At 39.1% G+C, this 20,232-nt stretch overlaps 1 protein-coding gene across 1 annotated transcript in view; it reads right to left on the bottom strand.

The window, feature by feature from the left end:
• SLIT3 (slit guidance ligand 3) overlaps positions 1-20,232 on the bottom strand; it is a 523,033-nt gene that overhangs the window by 72,579 nt on the left and 430,222 nt on the right. Inside the window, exons 21-26 of the mRNA XM_086471174.1 lie at positions 17,433-17,501; positions 16,265-16,336; positions 16,010-16,081; positions 9,934-10,005; positions 5,181-5,344; positions 1,129-1,253 (exon numbers count right to left, since the gene is read on the bottom strand). Coding sequence (XP_086327300.1) covers positions 1,129-1,253; positions 5,181-5,344; positions 9,934-10,005; positions 16,010-16,081; positions 16,265-16,336; positions 17,433-17,501 — 574 coding nt within the window. The remainder of the gene's footprint in view (positions 1-1,128; positions 1,254-5,180; positions 5,345-9,933; positions 10,006-16,009; positions 16,082-16,264; positions 16,337-17,432; positions 17,502-20,232) is intronic.

Here is a 20,232-nt window from a genome sequence, read left to right as displayed (position 1 = left end):
AGAGAAGGGAAATGGTGATATCATCAGAACCAATTAATTCCTAAATCCTGCCTGAAAGGTAAGACATGGATACTTGTGCTTACTTCCCACTTGTACGTCTGGTTTTGCCCTTCTTTTTTTGTCCCCCCATACTTCTTATTACTCTGTGTTTTATGAGCATCTGCTTCAACTGACCAAGACTCTGTAAGAAATATCCAATGAGGCAAATAAAATCACAGTCTAAAGGATGCAACCTACTTCTTTAGCCACAACATCCGATTGCCCCCAGGCTGCGAGCAGATCATATGCCTCATTTATTACTTATACTTAATCCTCTGGCTACTGACTACTGAGCTAGGTTTCCAGTTATATCAATTCTGAAACAAAGTCTTGGAAGCATTAAGCTCTCATAATGCAGTGTTAACAGTGGGAGTTATATGTCACTAGTGAAGAAACTGCATTATTCAGTGACACGATTTTCAAATGTGTTATTGAGAAACAGACGCTGCATGCTCACAATGCTTGGTATCTACAGGATTTCACATTTGCAGATCACTCTATGGACATTAGTGCTCAGAAGTCAGAGACAGCTGAGCTAGTGGTTGTGTCTGATCAGTTATCACCTTTCTGCTAATCCATCTGTATAAGATGGATTTAAACTAGCAGGTATCAACATTCTGCCACTGTGGACTAACCTAGCCCTTAATTCTCATCTGAACTGCCTCTGCTTTGCCCTGGCAGCCTATGACATGGTTATCTTGTGCTGGCGAAAGAAAAGAAATTAAAAGGAAGAGAAAATCAACGTGCAATTTCATATGGATGTCTACACCAAGGAGTCAGAGAACGCCCAAGGTTGGAAGCAACCTCTGGAGATTGTCTAGTCCAACCACCCTGCTCAAAGCAGTGTCAACTGGAGCAAGATGCTCAGGGTGATCTGTAGAGTGACAGCACAGAGAGAAAGAAATGCCCTTCTGATAGCACAGGACAAAATTTGTAGCAGGGCGCAGTCAAAAGGTCACACACAACCTGCTTGAGTAAAGGATCTTTTGAGCTCGGTTGCCTGTAAAATTCTCATGGTACAACAATCAAGGAAAGAGAAGGGATGGGGAACACTTTATTGCTTTTCATGTAGTTCATTTGCAGTCATACCTTGAAACCAAAAGGGCAAGTACATTGGTAAGACTCCACTGGATCATTGTTGCATGTCCCGTTGTTCTTACATGGATTGGAGAGGCAGGGGTTACACTTGGACACAACACTGATATCTACCGGTTCTAGAAAGGCAAAACACAGCATGTTAATAGAGAAGTGGGTTACAAAATTAATACTTCCCATACTCACATACATGTTTTTCCTAATGCAGTATTCACCCTGTACATGCTGTGGATGCAACTTTACACAACAGCATGGGATTCCCAGGGATCAGAGAGGTTTTAAGTACTTAAATCAAGTGCTAGGCAAGTCTCAACGATGCTTATATTCTCCTGGACATGCAAACATCAGCTCTGAAAAAACATGTTGGGAATCTCCAGGGAGTGGGCTTATATATATGGCTTTCAGCAATTTTTCCTTCTCTCAGTGCTGGAAATTCTGCAATAGCAACTCCTAGGGAACTATAAGCTGACATTTCCATGGCTGGTAACAAGAATGAAAGTGCAGATGCAACAGCAGAAATAAAAAATATGCGTAAGAAAGATTTAGTTAGAGACTTATGGGAATATTTCGGTGCAAAGTGTTCCACCATCCTTAATTTTAGCAGAGTTCAAGACTTATTTTCTTCCTGTTCTGCCTAGAAAAATGACTATCAACATTCAGCTATCTTGGCAAAATGCAACAAAGACAAATATACAAAGATGAAATGCATGCGGGTACACATGGCCATATTTAAACCACTTAATAAACCACATTTTTTAACAGATCTCTTCCAGAGAAGTAGTGATGTTTGTGGATGAGCTGGAAAATTAACACACAATACTGAGTACATTTGGAGTATCAAGTCAATCAGTATTTTATTGTTGAGATTTTACAGAAAGCTAATTTAGACAGTTATATTTACAGTTAAAGAAAAGGTGATTTTGAAATGGCTATTTCAAATATTAATGAGTAAAGAGCTTACATAAAAAATAAAATCTAACGCTTTAAAAGGGCTTAAATTGTATCAGGCAGTAAAGACCCTAAAATAATTTTATTTCATTTTTAAGGAAATAAATTTTAAAATACCTTAAAATTGGTTCTGATACAAAGCTTCACTATTTACTTTGAATGCTGGCACAGTACCAACAGGGGGTGAGGCCTTGACAGAAATGGGTACCAAGGAGTCTCAGCTGAAAAGGACCTGCAATGTAAAGGTTATACCCTGATCCTATACTGATGGTGGTGTTATCAGGGCGGCTGATTGCAGCGGTCTGTTAACAGGGCACACTTGATTGCAGAGTGCGACATGCAGTAATGAGGAAAAAACACACAAGTAGTAACAAATCCAAAAAATTAAATAAGACTGTTGCTATCCTCTTCTATCTTTGTGTTTATGCCACACATGTTTTCAACTTGGAGTTAGGCCAGAGGAAATAACATCTAAATTTCTGGCACTGACGGGGGTGGAATGTGACATATCTGAACTACTTTTGTCTTGAAGTTAGAATAAACGAAGGTAGCTCCTCGGAGAGCTCATGAGACAGGCAGCAGTGTTGGTCTTCTAGATTTAGAGGTGACTAAGCCAGAATTTGTTACACTATTTATTTATTTCATAATACACACGTACATTTTTCCATTTATTCCTATGGCATAGATCAAAGCTAATCAATGTAGGGGCTATTAAGAACAGTGTTACTTCCTAGCAGTTAAGTAGTTCATTAGTTTGCCCTTGTGGATTTGATTTATAAATCCATGTAGTAAAATGCCCTCAGCCCAGCACATTCCTTTCCTCTACTGCATAACTGGGAGGGCAATTTAATAAAAAGCAGAGCTGAGTTTGCATGACTTGCACATTACATACTTTTATTTTCTTGGCTCTGCTGAGACATAACCTTCTGCTCAGTTACAGGCTAAAAACATAGCTTTAACAAGAATAAGTTAAACTCTACTTTTTTCCATTGTAAAAGTTACTGGAGGTCACAGAGGACATCTGTGCACTACCTTTACACAAGCTCCTCAAGGTACCAAGCTCAGCATGGGCTGACTTCTGCAGCAATGACTCAGGCTTCTGGGGGACGGGGAGTTCAGCCCACCCTGAGCTCCACGCTAGCAGGACTTGAGCTAGGACTGAATCTACACAGGCAGAACTACAGACATATCCTTGGACACTCTGTGTCACCCATGGACAGTCGTGCTCTTCTGCTGACAGGCACATGTCACAGCTACAGCTCAGCGGTGAAAGGGCGATGCAGATGCAGGACAAACCGAGGCTGCCCCGTGCCCTGTCACAGGCCACGCACGTGGCTCCAGCCTGAGGGTAAACCTGCACTTGACACTGTGATAAATCCTGTTGCTTTATTATAAAAGAGCATCACTGATGTCCAGACAGAAGAGCACGATCTTATGCGTGCACACGGGAACTGTGTTCAGTTAGACTACCAAATCACGCATTGTTTTTCAAAATATATGTATTGTGATGAGAAAAGGAGAATTTTTCTAGGGCCTGGAGCTTCTTGGAGTATACTGCCACTCATCCAGACCGTCAACAGTTTCTGCTTGTCCAAAGACCACCTCCAAATCAACATTTTTTTCTTCTTTTCTATTCAGATAAAGTGAGCCATGGAGACAGTGGGATAGTAGAAAGCCCAACAGGTTTGTAATGGACCAAACTAATATTGACGTAAAAACCATCACAGCTGTTTTTAACAGTTTGGATCACGGGTTTACTTATCTCTTGCCTAAGAGTTGCTTGCTTAGTTTTGAGAGAAAGAGACCATAACTATTGATATATCACTGTTTCAGAATGAAGAAGTCATCTAGCTTCTCTTTCTGGATTGATTTTCAGACCCTGTTTAATATGTAAATACAATAATTTTCTTTGTTTCACTTTGTGTGAAAAAGTACATTATTTGGTATTTTTAATGTTTAGGGTATATTTGTACTTCACATTTGAGACACTATTATAGTCTGTAGTTCTCACAATTATAGGCAGAGTTCTGATAGTTTTGAGACTGACATTTCAAAGTAATTACATTATAAGGTTACAGTTATTAAAAATATATTTGAAAGGACATAAAATTCAGCTCAGGCTTGGGAACCTGTGCTCTAAACCCACCCGAACACCATCATTTGTTTGTTCAGCAGTTTCCTCCCAGCTGCCATAAAATCATGCTGCCAAGCAGCACTGTAAATGTGCATGGCACTCGGAGACATAAAAACAGGCTTTATGCCCTCATTTCCATTTCTAAGGGAGGCTACTGACCCATCTTTTCCACTATAAATACAGCTTCATCTTTATGTACTTGCTGGTAACCCGAGTGAACCTCCAAAACATTTTTCACAATAAGAACATACAGGTATAGCCTAATCTACATTCGTTAATAAGCTACTTACTTTATCCACAAAAAAGTGTGCTCCTTATCATTTGTCTAACTGCTCGCTAATGCAGCATACTCCTGTCACTGCCTACCCCTAATCATTAACAGCTGCACCTCAACCCTCTCCTGAACATACACTGTATGCAGACATGGAACATTTTCCGTAATCTACAGTTTCTGGTACAGAGCTGATGAGGACAGTTTGCAGATTTTCAAATGAAAATGTGCTTTTGGTAAATGCTTGCTTTCCAGAAGAATTCTCAGTTTCTCGGTTTTCAAGTAAATGTACATAATAACTAGAATGCCCTATATTTTTAAAATAACTCTTATTTTACCAAAGTTTTCTGGGGTAGGTAGAAGGCCAAAACCAATTTATTTGCTCAAATAAGTTCTAACAACATCCTATATGCTAGCTTCCCATTATATAATCTGGTGTGAGAAACAGGAATACTAACTCTTTCTGAGGTTTGCTGGTTTTCCTTGCAGCGGTGCAGTGAACTGCACTTCGTGGAAGAACATTTGAAAATGCAACCTGAATGTAATGCGATGGCTCAGAAAACGAAAGCCAAACCCAACTACCCCCCAGACTCACTTGAAAACCAAACAGCTCCCAAGACTATAAAACCGAAGCAGTGCATATATGAGGAAAAGCAACAGGACAGAACAGAGAGCCGCCCAGCTTGCTCCTACCTTTGCACTGGAAGTGGTGAGTCGGTGTTGTGAGCAGCAGCCTGTCCGCCATGGCATCAGGCCCGCTGCAGCGGGCTATCCCTGGCTCTTTGTACCCTGCCTTCACCCACTCGGAAAGCCAGCGGAGGTTGCAGTCACAGTGCAAGGGGTTGGTACCTAGAGCCCTAGTGGTGTAGAACAATTAACAGCAGTTATTTTGGCTTGCAGGCAAAGGTAACGCCCCTGATCTCACGGAGGCACACTTTATTCTACACTTTTACAGGAATGCTTTACTTCAAAATGGGGGAAAGATCTTCTGAGTATTCAGGAAGTCTTTTACGTTTATCTCCTCCAGTATTCCCACTCTTTTCCTTTCTTCCCATTATTAGTTAGGAAGGTTGTGTAAATACCTAACAACAAATCACTTTTTCAAACAATAAATCACTTTTTCAAACAATTGTACTTGAGCAATGTTGCTTTCATCACGTTTATCACGTTGGTTTCTTTTATTTAAGACTTTGGCCTTCATGAGCACATTCTAACAGTGACTTGGATCTGATGGCTCATGTTAATGTCTCTTCACCAGATGAAGCAGACACAAACAGGATACCCCTGTTTTCAAAACTGCAACGTGGTGTCTGCTAAGTTTGTTTATGGCTTTGAAAACTTATTTGGCTGGTTAACCCATCACTTGAGTTAGGTCATATGGTTGCAGTAGCTGCATTCACACGGTGTAATTATAATTCACAGACCTTTTTAATTATTCATGGAGATCTAGCAAAAAGAAAACAAACCTTTTTACCTTAAGTTTAGGTACTCCCTTGACTCATTTATACTATTTGTTTCTCTTAATGAAAGTGTCTTTTTGGGCTATCAGTCAATTAGAAGCAAAGCCCAGACTTTAGAAAAGTCAGTTTAAAACCAATTAATTTTTGAAAGTGTGAAGAAATGCACATTGGAAATCTGAATTTATTTTGCTGAGATCAAATGTAAGGCTTTAGCTGTAAAAACAACCAAATTGCCATGGGAAGAAAATTAACTAAATAAAGATTAGCACAGGGAAGAGATACTAAAGAAACCAATAATTCAAACTGGGTTTTAGACTTTAATATTTCTGCATATGTTATAAACTATTTTTAAGATGGTATTTTAAACTCATGATTCTTTCAAATAAAAACATATCTGGATATAAAGATAGAAAACTCAGTAAATTTGTTGATACATTTCTACTGGAGTGACTAATGAACCCACTGTGCCCTAGACAGATTCATAATGAGAGTTCATAGGTTCAAATCCTGTCTAGGGCTCATTCATCAAAATTAAATGTGTACTGCAGCACGGTATTAGAAAATATCCATCCATTCCTTCTGTAAATCCATTGCTTACAATGGGAAAAAAAAAGCCTACTGGGTTGACTTTTTGACCCTCTAACTGTGATCAACTGGCTCACTTGTCCAAGGTCAAACAAAACGCAGCAGTGAAAGTTGGACCGAGAAATTAACTTTAGCGTTGAGCAACTGCCAGATATAAAATGGAAGTGGGAGGACAACGGAAAGCTAGTTGCTGCGTTAATTAATCTTTATAAACTACACTAGAAATAAAGCTGCTCTACAGACACTAGAAATGATTACCAACAACACTGTTGTACAACGGCAGAAATGATCGCATGCATCTTTCCGTCCTTTTGTTTGTGGTGCTTTAGGGTTTTTTTATTTTTCTTCTTCATTGCTAGGAAGTATAGTGAATTATTGTATTTTCATTCATGAGTTCTAACATGCTCTCTGTTTCTTTGCCCATTATAGCAAAATATTTCCAGAAGGTAAAAATATCTTGTGCTGTAATAAAATACCACCAGCAGCATTTTCAAAACGTTGTGCAGATATTTCTGTTCAGACACACTTTTTTTTTTCTGAGGCAACTTAGATTAAGTCAATTAAAACAACTCAAGCCGTGATAATGTGGAGAAACAAAGGAGGGGACAGCTTATTTTTGTAGGTACCTGGCGTAAATTTGAGTAAAGATGGAACGATTCCACAGGGTTAGTGATCTGAGCTGTTTATCGCAAATATGTCTGACAGCAATACCTGCATACACCGCATCCATTACCAAGGGTTTCTTTGTGTACTCCCTGGAGTGCTGAGGGGTCAGTTCATGTGTGGGCAATATTTGGAGACAGAATCAGTTACAGAGTGTTGTGTATCAGTGAATGGTGAGGACAGCAAATGCAGGAACTGACTAACGGAGAACGTCTCAGTTCTACGCCAACGGATTTTGGGTTCTTTTTAAGTACTAATATACACGATCCTTCAGTAGGGCTGTAACATTTATCATTGCCCTGGACTAAACAAGTTAGTAGAGTCATGGCTTAAATAGACAATTACATGATCCAAGTAAATAAAGTAACAAATAGTAAACAAAACCAGTGTGTGTATATACCATACACAAACCTTCCTCTGTCTTTAGTAAGACATATGAGCTACACAAGTTTGTTATAATAGTTACATTACAACAATATGATGTTTACAATGTAAAGGAGATTTGGTAGGCTTCAAACAGCTATGGAAAAAGTGATTGAAACATCTAGATCTCAGTTTTGTTCTTCCAATTACAGACCAATTTAAAGCTATTACAAAAGAGTCTGACTGAAATCGATAGTTCTGCCTATGCTACACAAATATTTCTTTGTAATTCTAAAGGTTAATTTGATACCCTTCATCTTCCCGCCCCCTCCCCGCCAAACTGTACTGATGCAGAAGACCCAGGCTGATCGTCCTGACCCTGGCAGTCCGCTTTCTCCAGCCATAATACCTGTCCTACACTCAGCCACACAGCTTGTAAATTTAACACAAAATTTTGTTCTTCCATGCATTATCAGTTTGATGACTAGCAACCCCTTGTATCATTTTCAAAATTATTCCAAGTGCATGCTTTCTCCTTGAAGATCAATGTATCAGGAAAAACTCAAAATGAATTTATTTTCAATTATGTATGACTTCGTTTGAATAAGCACAGCTTCTTCTGGCATGTGAAGAGCAAAATCATTGTGGTTGCTAAAAGTTTCAGAATCATTTTTAAGAAATTGGAGAGCACAATTGCACTGTAAAATTCAACTGTTCAACTGTACAAATTACACCCCAGACAGGCCTTATTTATTTTATGGATCCTATTTATTACTGTTCATTTCAGCTTTGTGTATTTTACATTTCTGGCAGCACATACATCTAAACAGATAGACCGCAGTGATTGTATTGGGCCAAAGGGGTTTTTATCGCTCCCTAAGGTGAACGATTTACCCAGGAAAATTGTATCTGCACTTCATTTAAAGTAAACGCTAAGGAAAATCCAAACAAATGGGGCATGAGATGTTTATCTCTTGAATTCTAAAAATACCCTCAGAAGCCAGATTCCCAGTATGTCACTGCACTTCCAAAAGGAGGTACAGGGCTTCAGCTCAGTCAGACTTTCATTCCAAAACAACATACAAAATGACTTGACTATACTGGGAACATGAAGAAGAAATACATTTTGTGCAAAACAAATATTTTCTCTGACTTAGATACCAAAGTTTAAGCTTGAAACAGAGAAGGTTATTTCTCAGCTGAAGTTGAAATTGCCTAAGTTGCTCACATATGATTTCTGTCCCTACCAATCTGCAGTTATCTTTATTTTTTGTTGGCCAGAGAGAAATCGAGAGAGAAAGCTGGCACAGAGAAATAAACAGTCCAAGGACATATTTGCTCTCCAGAAAACATGTGAATATGAACTGAACCTTGTGTTCAGGTAAGTGTTCTGGAGGGCACGTTTAAGGTTGCAAAGAAAGAAAGAGAGATAGAAAACCTGTGTTAAATGAACACATATCTGTTTGTATGTCTCAACGTGTGTACACATCATCAACTTATGTGCATAAGGGCAGCATCAGAGTAGAAAATACCTGTACCAACTTGTGAATCTAGTCACTTCACAACATGACCAAGACATACCCAACTGTCTGATTACTCAAGGACACTAATCAAGCAACATGCCACACAAAATTACCTTTCCTTTTCATCTGTTGTCTAATAATGTGAAGCATCACGCATTATCTCAGAGAAAAAACATTTTCCGTTCACTCTTTTGGCACTAACTGTTACACTTCAGGTTTATTTTGCAACAATTGCAGCTATTTGTCTTTACAGTACTTTTATCAACTGAACTGCATTAAAAAATATCCTGGACCTCTGCCAATACAACAGTAATCTCCTGAGGTATCAGAAACATCTAATAATTTTTGCAAATTATGGAATGAAGTATTAATGCTGTGAAATAAACAATTTCCATACAATTCAACGTATCTGAAGTAGTGACTCATCGACAAGTTCATACACTGACAACATTCAGTATGCAAAACATATGACACTTATTAAGCAAAGAATTCACATTTGCTTAATATTTGCTCTTTGTGGGAGGTTTCCTGTCTCGTTCTCAGACCATAACACACTCTGCATTTCACACAGACAATGCTGAAAAAAGCCTTAAGCACAAAATCCACAGAAGAGGAAACTGTCACATTTGCTCATTTGGTTTTCCTTAAGAAAATATTTTGGCAAGTAATAACAACAGGTTCTAGTATTTTTTTATTTCCTTTGAACAGATGCACTGTGAATATCCAGAGCAGAATATGGAAAGTGAGCAGGAAAGACAGAAAACTACACAATCTTAAATTCGTAATAACATGTACTGCTTTATCAAACTGAAACTGTCAATCAAACAGATGAACCCAGACAGAAGTACTTACAGATGGGATAGGGATACCAGGTCGTTGAAAGAACCTTCGGGAACACTGGAAATATCATTTCCATGGAGTGTCCTAGAAGAGGGGGAAAGCAGGGAGGTATCAAAGCACGGTATTTTATCTGCTCCCTACAAGTGAAGGAATTGGTGGCTTAAGCAGGAGAGTTTCCATAGCTTCACAACTCATGAGCTTCCACACTTTATTACTTCTACTTCCAGATGCTGGCTTTTAAAATAATGATACAACTGGAATTGTTGGTGACTAATGTTTTAAATTAAAAGGGTGACATGCTATTTATGCTACTAAAAGTGTACTGATGACAAGCAGACCCTCACATACAGACCTGCATTCTTTAATAGAATCCCATTAGCCAGAAACACAGAAAAAACAGAACACAGAAAATAGGAACTGTGAAAGTTAAATTAAATATTGACTTCAGAGAGATCCTAGGAGAGAACAAGGGCCCGTGAGGGCAAATATAGCTGCACTTTCACAGTCGAGTTTCCCATTCTTACAGTAGGAAACACCTCTCTGTGTGGTACTTGTAAAATCTGTTTGACAAATACATTTTTGCTACCAGAGAAAATACTTGAAATTAGTTGGTCTACTGCATTATTCACCCTATGCAAAGAAAGTAACATTTTTCTATCAGTTTTCAGGATCCTTGCAAAAGCATTCTCTACTGTTTCCAGGAAAATTTAAGCAGCCGCCTTACCTCTCTTCTAAGAAACACATTTATGTGTGTGTTACATAGGCAAGCACAAATGGAAAGAATTTTCTTGCAGCTTGGAGAGCACAATACTTGTATTCAAAGTGGCAGACACAAGAGTAAAAGTCACTATTTGTGATTATTTGTGGTTTTCATTGCAACTGCAACTGAAGGCCCTGCTACAAAGTAGGGGACCACCACTAGAGGTTGTGACAGACAGACAGAGAGGAAGAGCACTTCTTGCAGCACCAAGGCTATGATCAAACAGGAAAACACGCAGCAACCAAGGAGTGTGCAGGAGGGCACAGGATGCTGGTGGTGACAACTGCATAAAAACTATCCAGAAAATGCACCAGAGAAGGTATACAATCATGTAACACTTTATTTTACAAATAACTAAAATCCGCCACTCAGCTGCTGCATCCTCTGCCTTACTGGATAATTATTGGTAAAAAATAGCACAGTGAAAATATTTATAGTTTATTCTAACTTTTCTAGTTTGCATGGCACTGAATACCAGTTTACTACTTCACAAGTAACAGACAGACAGAACTCATAAGGAGCCAACAGGAGTCGATTCTGCTGGCTCTTGCTAGCCGTTTCTTAAACAAAAGTTGGTAGAAAACTTGTGAAGGAAAATGACATCAATATTTTAAAATTATATTTTCTTTTGCACATCTCCCCTGAGCTGGTTATAGCAAACGGCTGTATTCTTTACGTCCTCTTTCCCAGGTCCAGGAATTACTGTCAGTGCTCCAGACGTGGCAGAGGAGGGTGGAAAGCAGAAACGCGCTGCGTGTCAGCTTTGTAGCAGCTCTTTCCCTTGAGTCATTTATTTTGTAATTTACCTGTTGATTTGTGGAACACAGCAATCACATCTATTTTTTTTTATTTCTGTGACTGTGCAGATTCTTGAAACAGTGCACACTGGGTTTATTTACAACAAACCAAACATCTGGGCCCATGGAAATAAACAATACCCCCAGACAACAATAAAAACATCCTTTCTTGCATCCTTTCTTCCCTAACACCACTATAAGCTTCACCAGGACCTACATGATGCCTTATAACTCTTATGAATTCTGCCTTTACACGCTGCCTTACACCAGCATACATACAGCAAGGAAAGCCAGCCTTGCTGGGGGAAGATACACCTTGTCCTGTCTCCCATGAGGCTGGGCCCTACCACGGGGCTGTGAACTATGTGAGCATAAGCAATGTTGCCACGATCACATTTCACAGCTGCTCGTTGCAGCTTCAGTTTCTATCTTATTGCTCTGCAAAGTTTTTCTACAGAGCACGAAACCACAAAAACTGCAGCAGAGTTATCCTGCTGGCATCTCTCTCCAGTCCTTGATGCCAGTACACCAAAAACTTCCCCCTCTAACATCCTGACTCTGAAATTTTCTTTTAAGCATACCTAGGTTTTGGCTATTAATAACAATACTTGGCATAAATAAGGATGGATCTCCAAGCACTTAATCTGAACAGGAACAGGAAGGATATGAGCTCCCACGCAGTAACTCCAGATAAAGCACGCTCACTAATGCTATACAGAAGGACCAACTGTCCTAGACATACCCCATAGCTATTAAATAAGGAGCATTTTTGTTGGTATGACGATGCAAGATCTGGCCTGGTCAACAACTTGCCATCAAAATGTTCCCTCCTTCTACGAAAAGTGCATGTTTAAATATGCAGCCACTCATAATGAGCTTATATTCTGACCTTTTAAACTACTTAAAGCTGAATTTAAGGTGACGTGGATCTCCTCTCAGAGCATGGAGTAACAAAATACCTGAATTCTTGAAATAAAATCTTTCTTCTACATGTAATCTCACTAACTCATTATCTTCAGGTAGGGAAATGAAGTAAACATATCCTTTTGGGTTGCATTTCTGTTTGTTTTTTCTTTTACTAACTGTTCCCAAGTCCTGCCTCCTAGCCCACTGTCTCATAGCATTAGGTTACTACAGACACAAAGCGGATGCTTTTTCAGTAAACAATGATCTACCCTGTAAAGACAGAAATGTGGCTAAAAGCTTGGCTGAGCTTACGGAGCCACGGCCCATCAAGGGCAAACACCTACAAGGAACCCCAAAAGATGTCAAACCCTGCAGGAACCAGCACAACTTGGATGTCAGAGGAAGTGGAAAGCCAGAGTGTCACTGCTCAATGCTCATCACGACAGCGCCTTTTACAGATTTACTGCATAAGTACAAGCAGGCATTCTATGATGGAAAAAAGAAAAGAAACAAAGCCAAATAATATTTCTGATCAGTCAAATCCATGCAGCATCCAACAATGAAAGTATATTGCAAAAATTGGTTCCAAGGTTGTGCCTGAAGGGTATTAGTAGTAGTTTTATCATCAGACATTTACTATGTTTGTGTGGGCTTTGAACTGCAGTAAATACCCATCCATTTTCAGTAAAACTTGAATATCTCATGTTAATAGAATATTCTATAGGTCATTTTATCTTTTTTTTTTTTTTCATAAATGTAACATGGAAAATGGTTTAATGATCTGAGAAAGTATTTTTATTTCTGGACTTTGCCTCTTAATTAAATCAGGACAAAATGTCATAAGTTACAACACTGTCACACAATAAAAATAATCTTTAAAATAATCAGTTCAGGTCTACCAGAGAGTTTGAATATTTATAATTACTTTGTCTCAATCTCAGCCTTTTTTGACATTTACCTTCTAAAAAGATAGCTTTGGACAAAAAAAAACCCCAAAACAAACCCACAATTTTCCATTGCAATAGCTTTGGTGCAAAAGCCTACTGATACTAACTATTGCTTATTAAAAAAATTCTTAAGATTCTGTGTTGAAATTGCTCCCCAGCACCCTTTGGCTGCCTTTATGGATAACCCATGTGAAGACTGAAGATGAAAGTCCTGATTATGTAACCACTGACATGCTCCAGCTTAAATGTGAACGTGTTGACTCTGCAGTTTTCTCAGCTGGGCTTGTGCGGAAAAGTGTAAGAGAGAGAGGACAGAACCAGATATCTGTCAAAGATCAGCTTCATCATACATCTATGATTATTTTGATTTTCAAATACATATTTACATTATTTACTACAGAGAGGCAAAAAGTAAAGAAAACATAAGGAATTTGGAAGGCAGAGAAGCCTATATGAGAAGGGCCTGCTGCCTTGAAGGGCATGCATAGCCAAAGGTAATGAGAACTCTATATTCTTTTTATTAAAAAAAATATATGTGGAAATTGTTTTGCTGATGTTTTCTCTTTTAAATTCCCCTGCGAATATGGATAATAAATAACTGACAATAACAGATTACACACTGTCACTCGGAAGCCATTTTATCTCTGGAGAATTGATTTTTAATAACAACGTAGATGACACATGGCAAAGTTGTAGCTGATACCAGAGTTTTGTGAGCCGTAATAAATCAAATCAATCTGGAGGCTTCCAAATGCATGGAGCAGAGGCAGAGATTCCCATTTAGCTTTCATTTCACTCATGCGGCTCTGTTCAAGGCAGTGAGGGCTTCTCCTTGGAGAAGTAAGGTATCTTTTCACATTGATTAGCAGATCATTTTAAAAAGCCAAAAGAGAACAGTTGTTATTAAAATACTGCCCTTTGTTTCTGTCCATACGTGGCCTGCAAGAACGGAAGTGAAAATACAACTTGTAGCTATTGGAAAGAGTGAGGCATGGTATATCTACACTAAAATTCAGGGTAGAGAGTCCCAAACTAGCTTTAATCAAGCTAGCTTGCACATCAGAAGCAGGCCAGAAGACAGCTCCATGTGGAAAAATTTATTTGGCCATGAAACAGAATATATTCATCCATGGCTGAATTTCAGGACTCATGTAACAGCTCAAATGTCACCATCCGAGTGTGCTACAAATCAGAGTCCCAAGCCAAACTTAAAAAAATCCAAATCACGTATCTTTCTTGCTTTTACTAATGAAAACTGGGAACCTAAAGCTGTCTTGTAAGTTAGGAGGTTGAAACCTAGATATCTATTTCACCACTCAAACCACAGTGAAAGAGCTCAGCCAAACAGCATTGCCTTATTGCTTCCACAGTTGTAGTACTGCCCATGTCAACACCTTAATTCCACACTTACGGAATCAGTGCACAGCAACCATTGCTCTTCAAATTCACAGAAATGTCTGCATGTGAAGAATATCTAACTTCTTAAGAAAATGGAAAATACTAATGTGAAGTTTCAAAGCACTCAGGACATATTCTTCAACTCCTCTGGCCTGACCTTTTAGTGTTCAAAGCTCTTTCTCCTGCAGCACACTGAATAATCTCATCACAGATAAGCTATTTATTAATTTATTTGCTTTCAGTTTACTGTGCCAGTAATGACGACCCATTTGTGTTGCTGAGCTGCGGGGAGGAAGGTGGCTTCTCCATCTTGTCCTGACAGCTGCACATGGGCTCATGTGTCCACACAAACAACTGAGCAAACCCAGCTCAAAGTTTGATTCTGGATGGGACAGATGAGGAGCAAGAGACAGTAAATATGAGATTGAAGCAGAAGTCAGCCTAGCAGATGCCTAAGAAAATCTGGGGGGGGCTGCTTGCTGTAAGGAACAGGCCCACAGCCCACACTCCAAGACAATATAGAGAAGATGACATTCAGAAGAGATTGTAACAAATTGTTTAATCCAGAAAGCTGCTGAAAGCAGCTACATCAGAAAGAAAGAGTCCAGAAAAGGATCTCCAAAGAAAGAAACCACACAAGGACATCTCTGAGTGTGCCACCAGTCAACATGAGGTGAAATTTCATTCACAACCTTAAAGACATTTGAGACGGGCATCTCAACGTTACTGGCGCCCAGCCACTGGCTTGACTTACTCATTGTTTTAGCATGGTGACTTCTAACTTCCCTTTGGATTGCATTCTTTTATGTAAAAACTTGCCTGCAGAAATCTAAGTTAATAGCAAATACTCTAAAAATGAACAAGTTTTCAGGAAACACACTCTTGCTGAAGCATCCAATGGAAACTTACACTCTAAAATACGATCCAGTTTTTACAGGCAAAGAAGAAAGTCCTTTCTTATGGGGCACTCAAACACTGTTCAAGTACAAGAGACAAACAGACTCTACGCAGTCTCTTGGAGGCCTTCTTGTCCCTGAACTATCATAGAAAATTCATTCATCCTGCAAATACATAATGGCTTCTTTTCAAAGTTTAGCATTCACCTGCTCTAGTCATTACTGGACATATTGCACCTAAGTACAAGTACATTGAAGCTAATTGTGTGAAAATATTTATGACTACTGGATCAAGTGAAAGCCATCTGCTCATTAAAAACCTCCCTGCCATCAACAGCATTCTAATAAGCTGCAACTCAGCTGCATCAAAAAAGTGGTACTTACAGCACCCGAAGAGACCTGAGCCCAATGAACGCGTGGACTGGAATGCACCGAAGTCTATTGTAACTTAAGATGCTGTGAGAATGAGAGAACAGAGTTAAAGCACTGTATTTTCTTTGATTATTTCACTACTAATTCAACCACAAAGAAGCATGGAAAGCCACGTGCTTAAGTAATAAGATATATACTAATTGTTCAACACCTAAGATGGTGTTTGAAGAGCAATTAAAACTGTTATCAAAACTTTGGACTACTTACAGTGTGGATAACTGAGTCATGTTGCTGAAGGTGTAATTGGCCAATATGCTTATGCTGTTGTTGCTCAAATCACTGAAGAAACACACAGAGAAAATATCATTTTTATGAATGGAGGAATGTCTTTTTTTTTAAAGATTCCATAATATCTGCACAGCAAAATGTTCAAAGCAATTGAAAAGTCACATATTATCGAGATATTTTCTAACCAACTTTGAATAAGCTCTAAAAGCAAAACATAGCAGACTCCCCTAAAAAGACTCAGAATCAGAAGTATTAAGGCATATTTCCAGCATAGAGCATTAAAAAAAAAAATCAGTGAATACACGCAAAATTTCTGAAGAAGGATAAATTAATAACTATATTTACTGTACCAACTTGCTTTGCAATGTATTACAGGTATACCATTTCCATATGCTCTTCACATTGACAGCTACTAGAACAAAAGTTCATTTTTCATTTATAAAAGTCTTTTAGGCTCAAACAGAACCTTTTGTTTTGTTGTTGCTCTCCCTTAAAAAACAAAATTTGAGATGTTTCAAAATAAAGCACTCACTTAAAACAGAGGATTCTATTTTTCCCTCCATGTTGTTTTTGTCTGCAGTTGTTCTGCCCATTTGACTTGAGTAACTACACAGCTGATTCAAAGAGCATTTGAAAATTTCTGATAAATAGTTCAGCCAAGAAATTTCACTCCTGTGTATTTCAGGGAGCAATTTACTGAACAAAGTCTAGTTGTGTCTCTGTCTGTATGACTGTTCACAGCAGAAGCAGCTATGCAAATTTTCACTGCCTTAGCATTATAAATACTGCCTCACCTAGAACAAATTAATGCCATCTCCTCTGTTAATGACCTGTACAGCTTGGCACAGATAAATCTGCCAAGTGAAACTGTAGCACCCTGAGTGAGAGTTCAGTCCTCTTGCAGAGGCTGGAAGCTCCTGCAGAGGAAGGGCCTCTGGTGCTCCCAGTCACCTCACTCTTTCTCCACTCTTCATGAACACTTACTGGCAGCAGTGGCCACTGTGAAATTCTTTCCAAATTCAAATTACAGAAGGTTTTGGTGTTTTGTGTGTTTTTTTTCTCCCAAATATTAAATTTATGTTCCACCTACAACATAGTGCAGAAAGAGTACCTAATTTTCTTGACATTGAAACTACATGTTTCTTACATCAGTGTCAGGTGTCTGAAGGCAGAGAGCCCCTTCGGCACAGCAGTCAGATGGTTTCCTTCCAGGTATCTGAAAAAAGTCAGATTTGACAACTCCATGTTAACATGAACTCCTGTCACTCCATCTGAACCACAAATGAGAAAAATATAAAGTTGGTCACTAAGGAAATTGTCTTTGACTCATTGCTTTGAAACTATAACAGTTTCTCCTTTGTAAATGAATTATCCCATACGCAAAGCATGACAGTTGCTTAACGATTTATTTTATTTTTTTAAGACTTGGAAATGAATAAAGGATCTCTGGCCTACAGCAAACAGAAATGACCATTTGGTTCTTGTATGACAGCAACTGAAGAAGGGGAGAAAAAATTCGTCTTGTGCTCTGAACTTAAAGTTACCTTCAACAAGCTTCTGTAAGAATGTTGGGTGCTGGCTGACCCTGTTAGGAATTTATTTTGTCTTGTGCACCTAAGCTCCTTGTACGGCCAGAACTGGAAGAGGAGCCGCACTGCCAGGTCTCTGTGTTGCAGAAAGTCTCACTTATTCCAGTGCCAACACAAACATGAATGAGTCTGACGTGACATCCATTACAGCAATTCCTACTATGGCATTCCTTACTTTTCCTCTTCAAAGTATGCTGGTAGAGGAGGAAAACTTGGTACAAATTGAAGACCAAAGACCAAGTCCTCTTTGAATACAGGCTCCTCCTACAAGCACTGAGTGTATTTAGTAAAATAGCTGGTGTTTCCAGGGTGGAAGTTGTTTGAGACACCACTGAATGTGTCTCTATTCAGACACATGCACAGTAGGGCTAAAGCCTTTTGGGATATCATACACGCACGTAGTTCCTGTATTTTGCAGTTTTTCTCCACTGAAGAAACATGAACATTCAGTAGCCAAGGGGAATACCCTGAACAAATATAATACTTTCCAAAAGTTTGCCCAGAACAGCGCATGAGTACTCAAGACTCCACAGCTGACCTGTAGTAGCAATGGGATGTGGGGCTTTTCCTGTTCATTACAAAATAATAGGGACAGAGCTGGAGTTCTTTTCCTTAACCTTGGCTTTTGGGTGAAACTGCATCCCTGAAAGATACCAAAGTAATAAGGCTCCAATGGAAACTGACCACTGTGGTGCCATGACACCATCAAGGTGATCCTCCAGACATCTGCCAGAAGCCACACTTACCTGGGAAACAAATCCAACCCTCTCAGAAAGTACTGCGTAGGAGGAAGGCATTTCTCCCCCCGCAGGTGAGAATAAAAGATTAAATGATATTTCCCTTCCTTACAAAATACTTTGGGTTTTTTTTTCCTAAGGTAGACACGGGGCAATGCTATTGATGTGGAATGTTTTGAGAGATAACCAAGTGTAGCCACAAAATGCAGCCCACAGACACCAGAACACTTAACGTGCTGCCTCTACTGCTGAGAACAATCTGATGATCATGTTAGGAATTTTTAACCCACACATAAAATTTCCTTTGTCATCAGACCTCCTTATTCTCCATTTACTATAGCAAATAACAATAATAATAGATTGTTGCTGTGCTATATGTTCTCTCTCTACATTAACTGTAACAACACAGAGATATTTGTGTAAACTAAAGCCAAGAAAATTTTCCCACAAACTTTATTTTTACATCATTTAAAAATAAAATCTGTAAACACCAACAGAATTTCTTACATAATATATTTTATAACCATCACACTCCTCCTCCCGGCCCCCTATTTCAGCATAACGCCCTCGCACCATTTTCTGCTGCTTCAGCTCTCTTTTCATCTAAACTGCTTCAGCTAAACTACCCCGGCCTCACGGTTATCCATTCTGCCTGCGCACAGGATACCATCAAGGCAGAGTTACCTCAGAGCATGCAGTGCAGCTGACCTAGCCGACCTAGGATTAGGCTGGACAAGCAGGACTACAGACTTTCGAATTTTCTAACCAAAAGCAAAACCCTTCCTTAATGAAAAAACCTGCTGAACAAATTAATCTCTCCATTCACAAAGACCACAAGCAGTGAGTGACAGTGTTGCACTGTAAACACCTTGCAAACTAGTGACAGCTGCTCTGCTGACGCAGATTATCCCAAACCAGAGTATGGGTTAGTTATGCCACGTTTACACCTTGCATGGACATTCATATTCAGCAAGCGTAAAGTCACTTGCTTCATTTTGACCAAATTCATTATAAATGACTGTGAAAATGGAGTTCTTCGGTAATTCATACCATAAATTGTTAAGTAGAAGATCCTCAGAATTCAACCACATATATTACTATTTAAACGGTGCAAAATGTGTCTTATTTCCCCAGTCATGGTCTGCTATGGACACAGCAAGCCACTGAGAGTCTGTGCCTTCTCTTTCATCCCAGAAAGCTGCAAATCTTAAACCCATGCACGAGGGTAGGTTAAGGTTCCAGTCTTTACCTCAAATGTAAAATTCAAAGGATTTCCAAAGGAAATCCAAAGCAGGTCACGTATTATTTATTTGGAAGTTATACATGATTTTCCTTTAGGAAAGGAGACCCGACTCAACTCTTGCAATGTATTGAAATCTTCAGAAACGTATTTTCAGGATATTCTACTGTTAATCCCAAAAGCAGCCTGTGATTTGAACAAACTGATGATAGCTAGCCAAGGCTTTCCTCCCTGTTTTGCTTTCTGGTGCAATCAAAAGTTGAAGGTGCACATTTTAATCCACTCAGACTAACATAGACATGGAGACCCCTGGAGTTAAACTCCTGCTGAAGATCTGCTTTGAATAGCTTTGGATTTGTACTGCAAGCAATTTGATGGTTA

This window comes from Leptosomus discolor, chromosome 10, assembly GCF_034619465.1.
Source record: "Leptosomus discolor isolate bLepDis1 chromosome 10, bLepDis1.hap2, whole genome shotgun sequence".
Taxonomy (NCBI): domain Eukaryota; kingdom Metazoa; phylum Chordata; class Aves; order Leptosomiformes; family Leptosomidae; genus Leptosomus; species Leptosomus discolor.
Note: the sequence above shows the minus strand (reverse complement) of the source record. Positions and strands in the feature narration are given on the sequence as shown.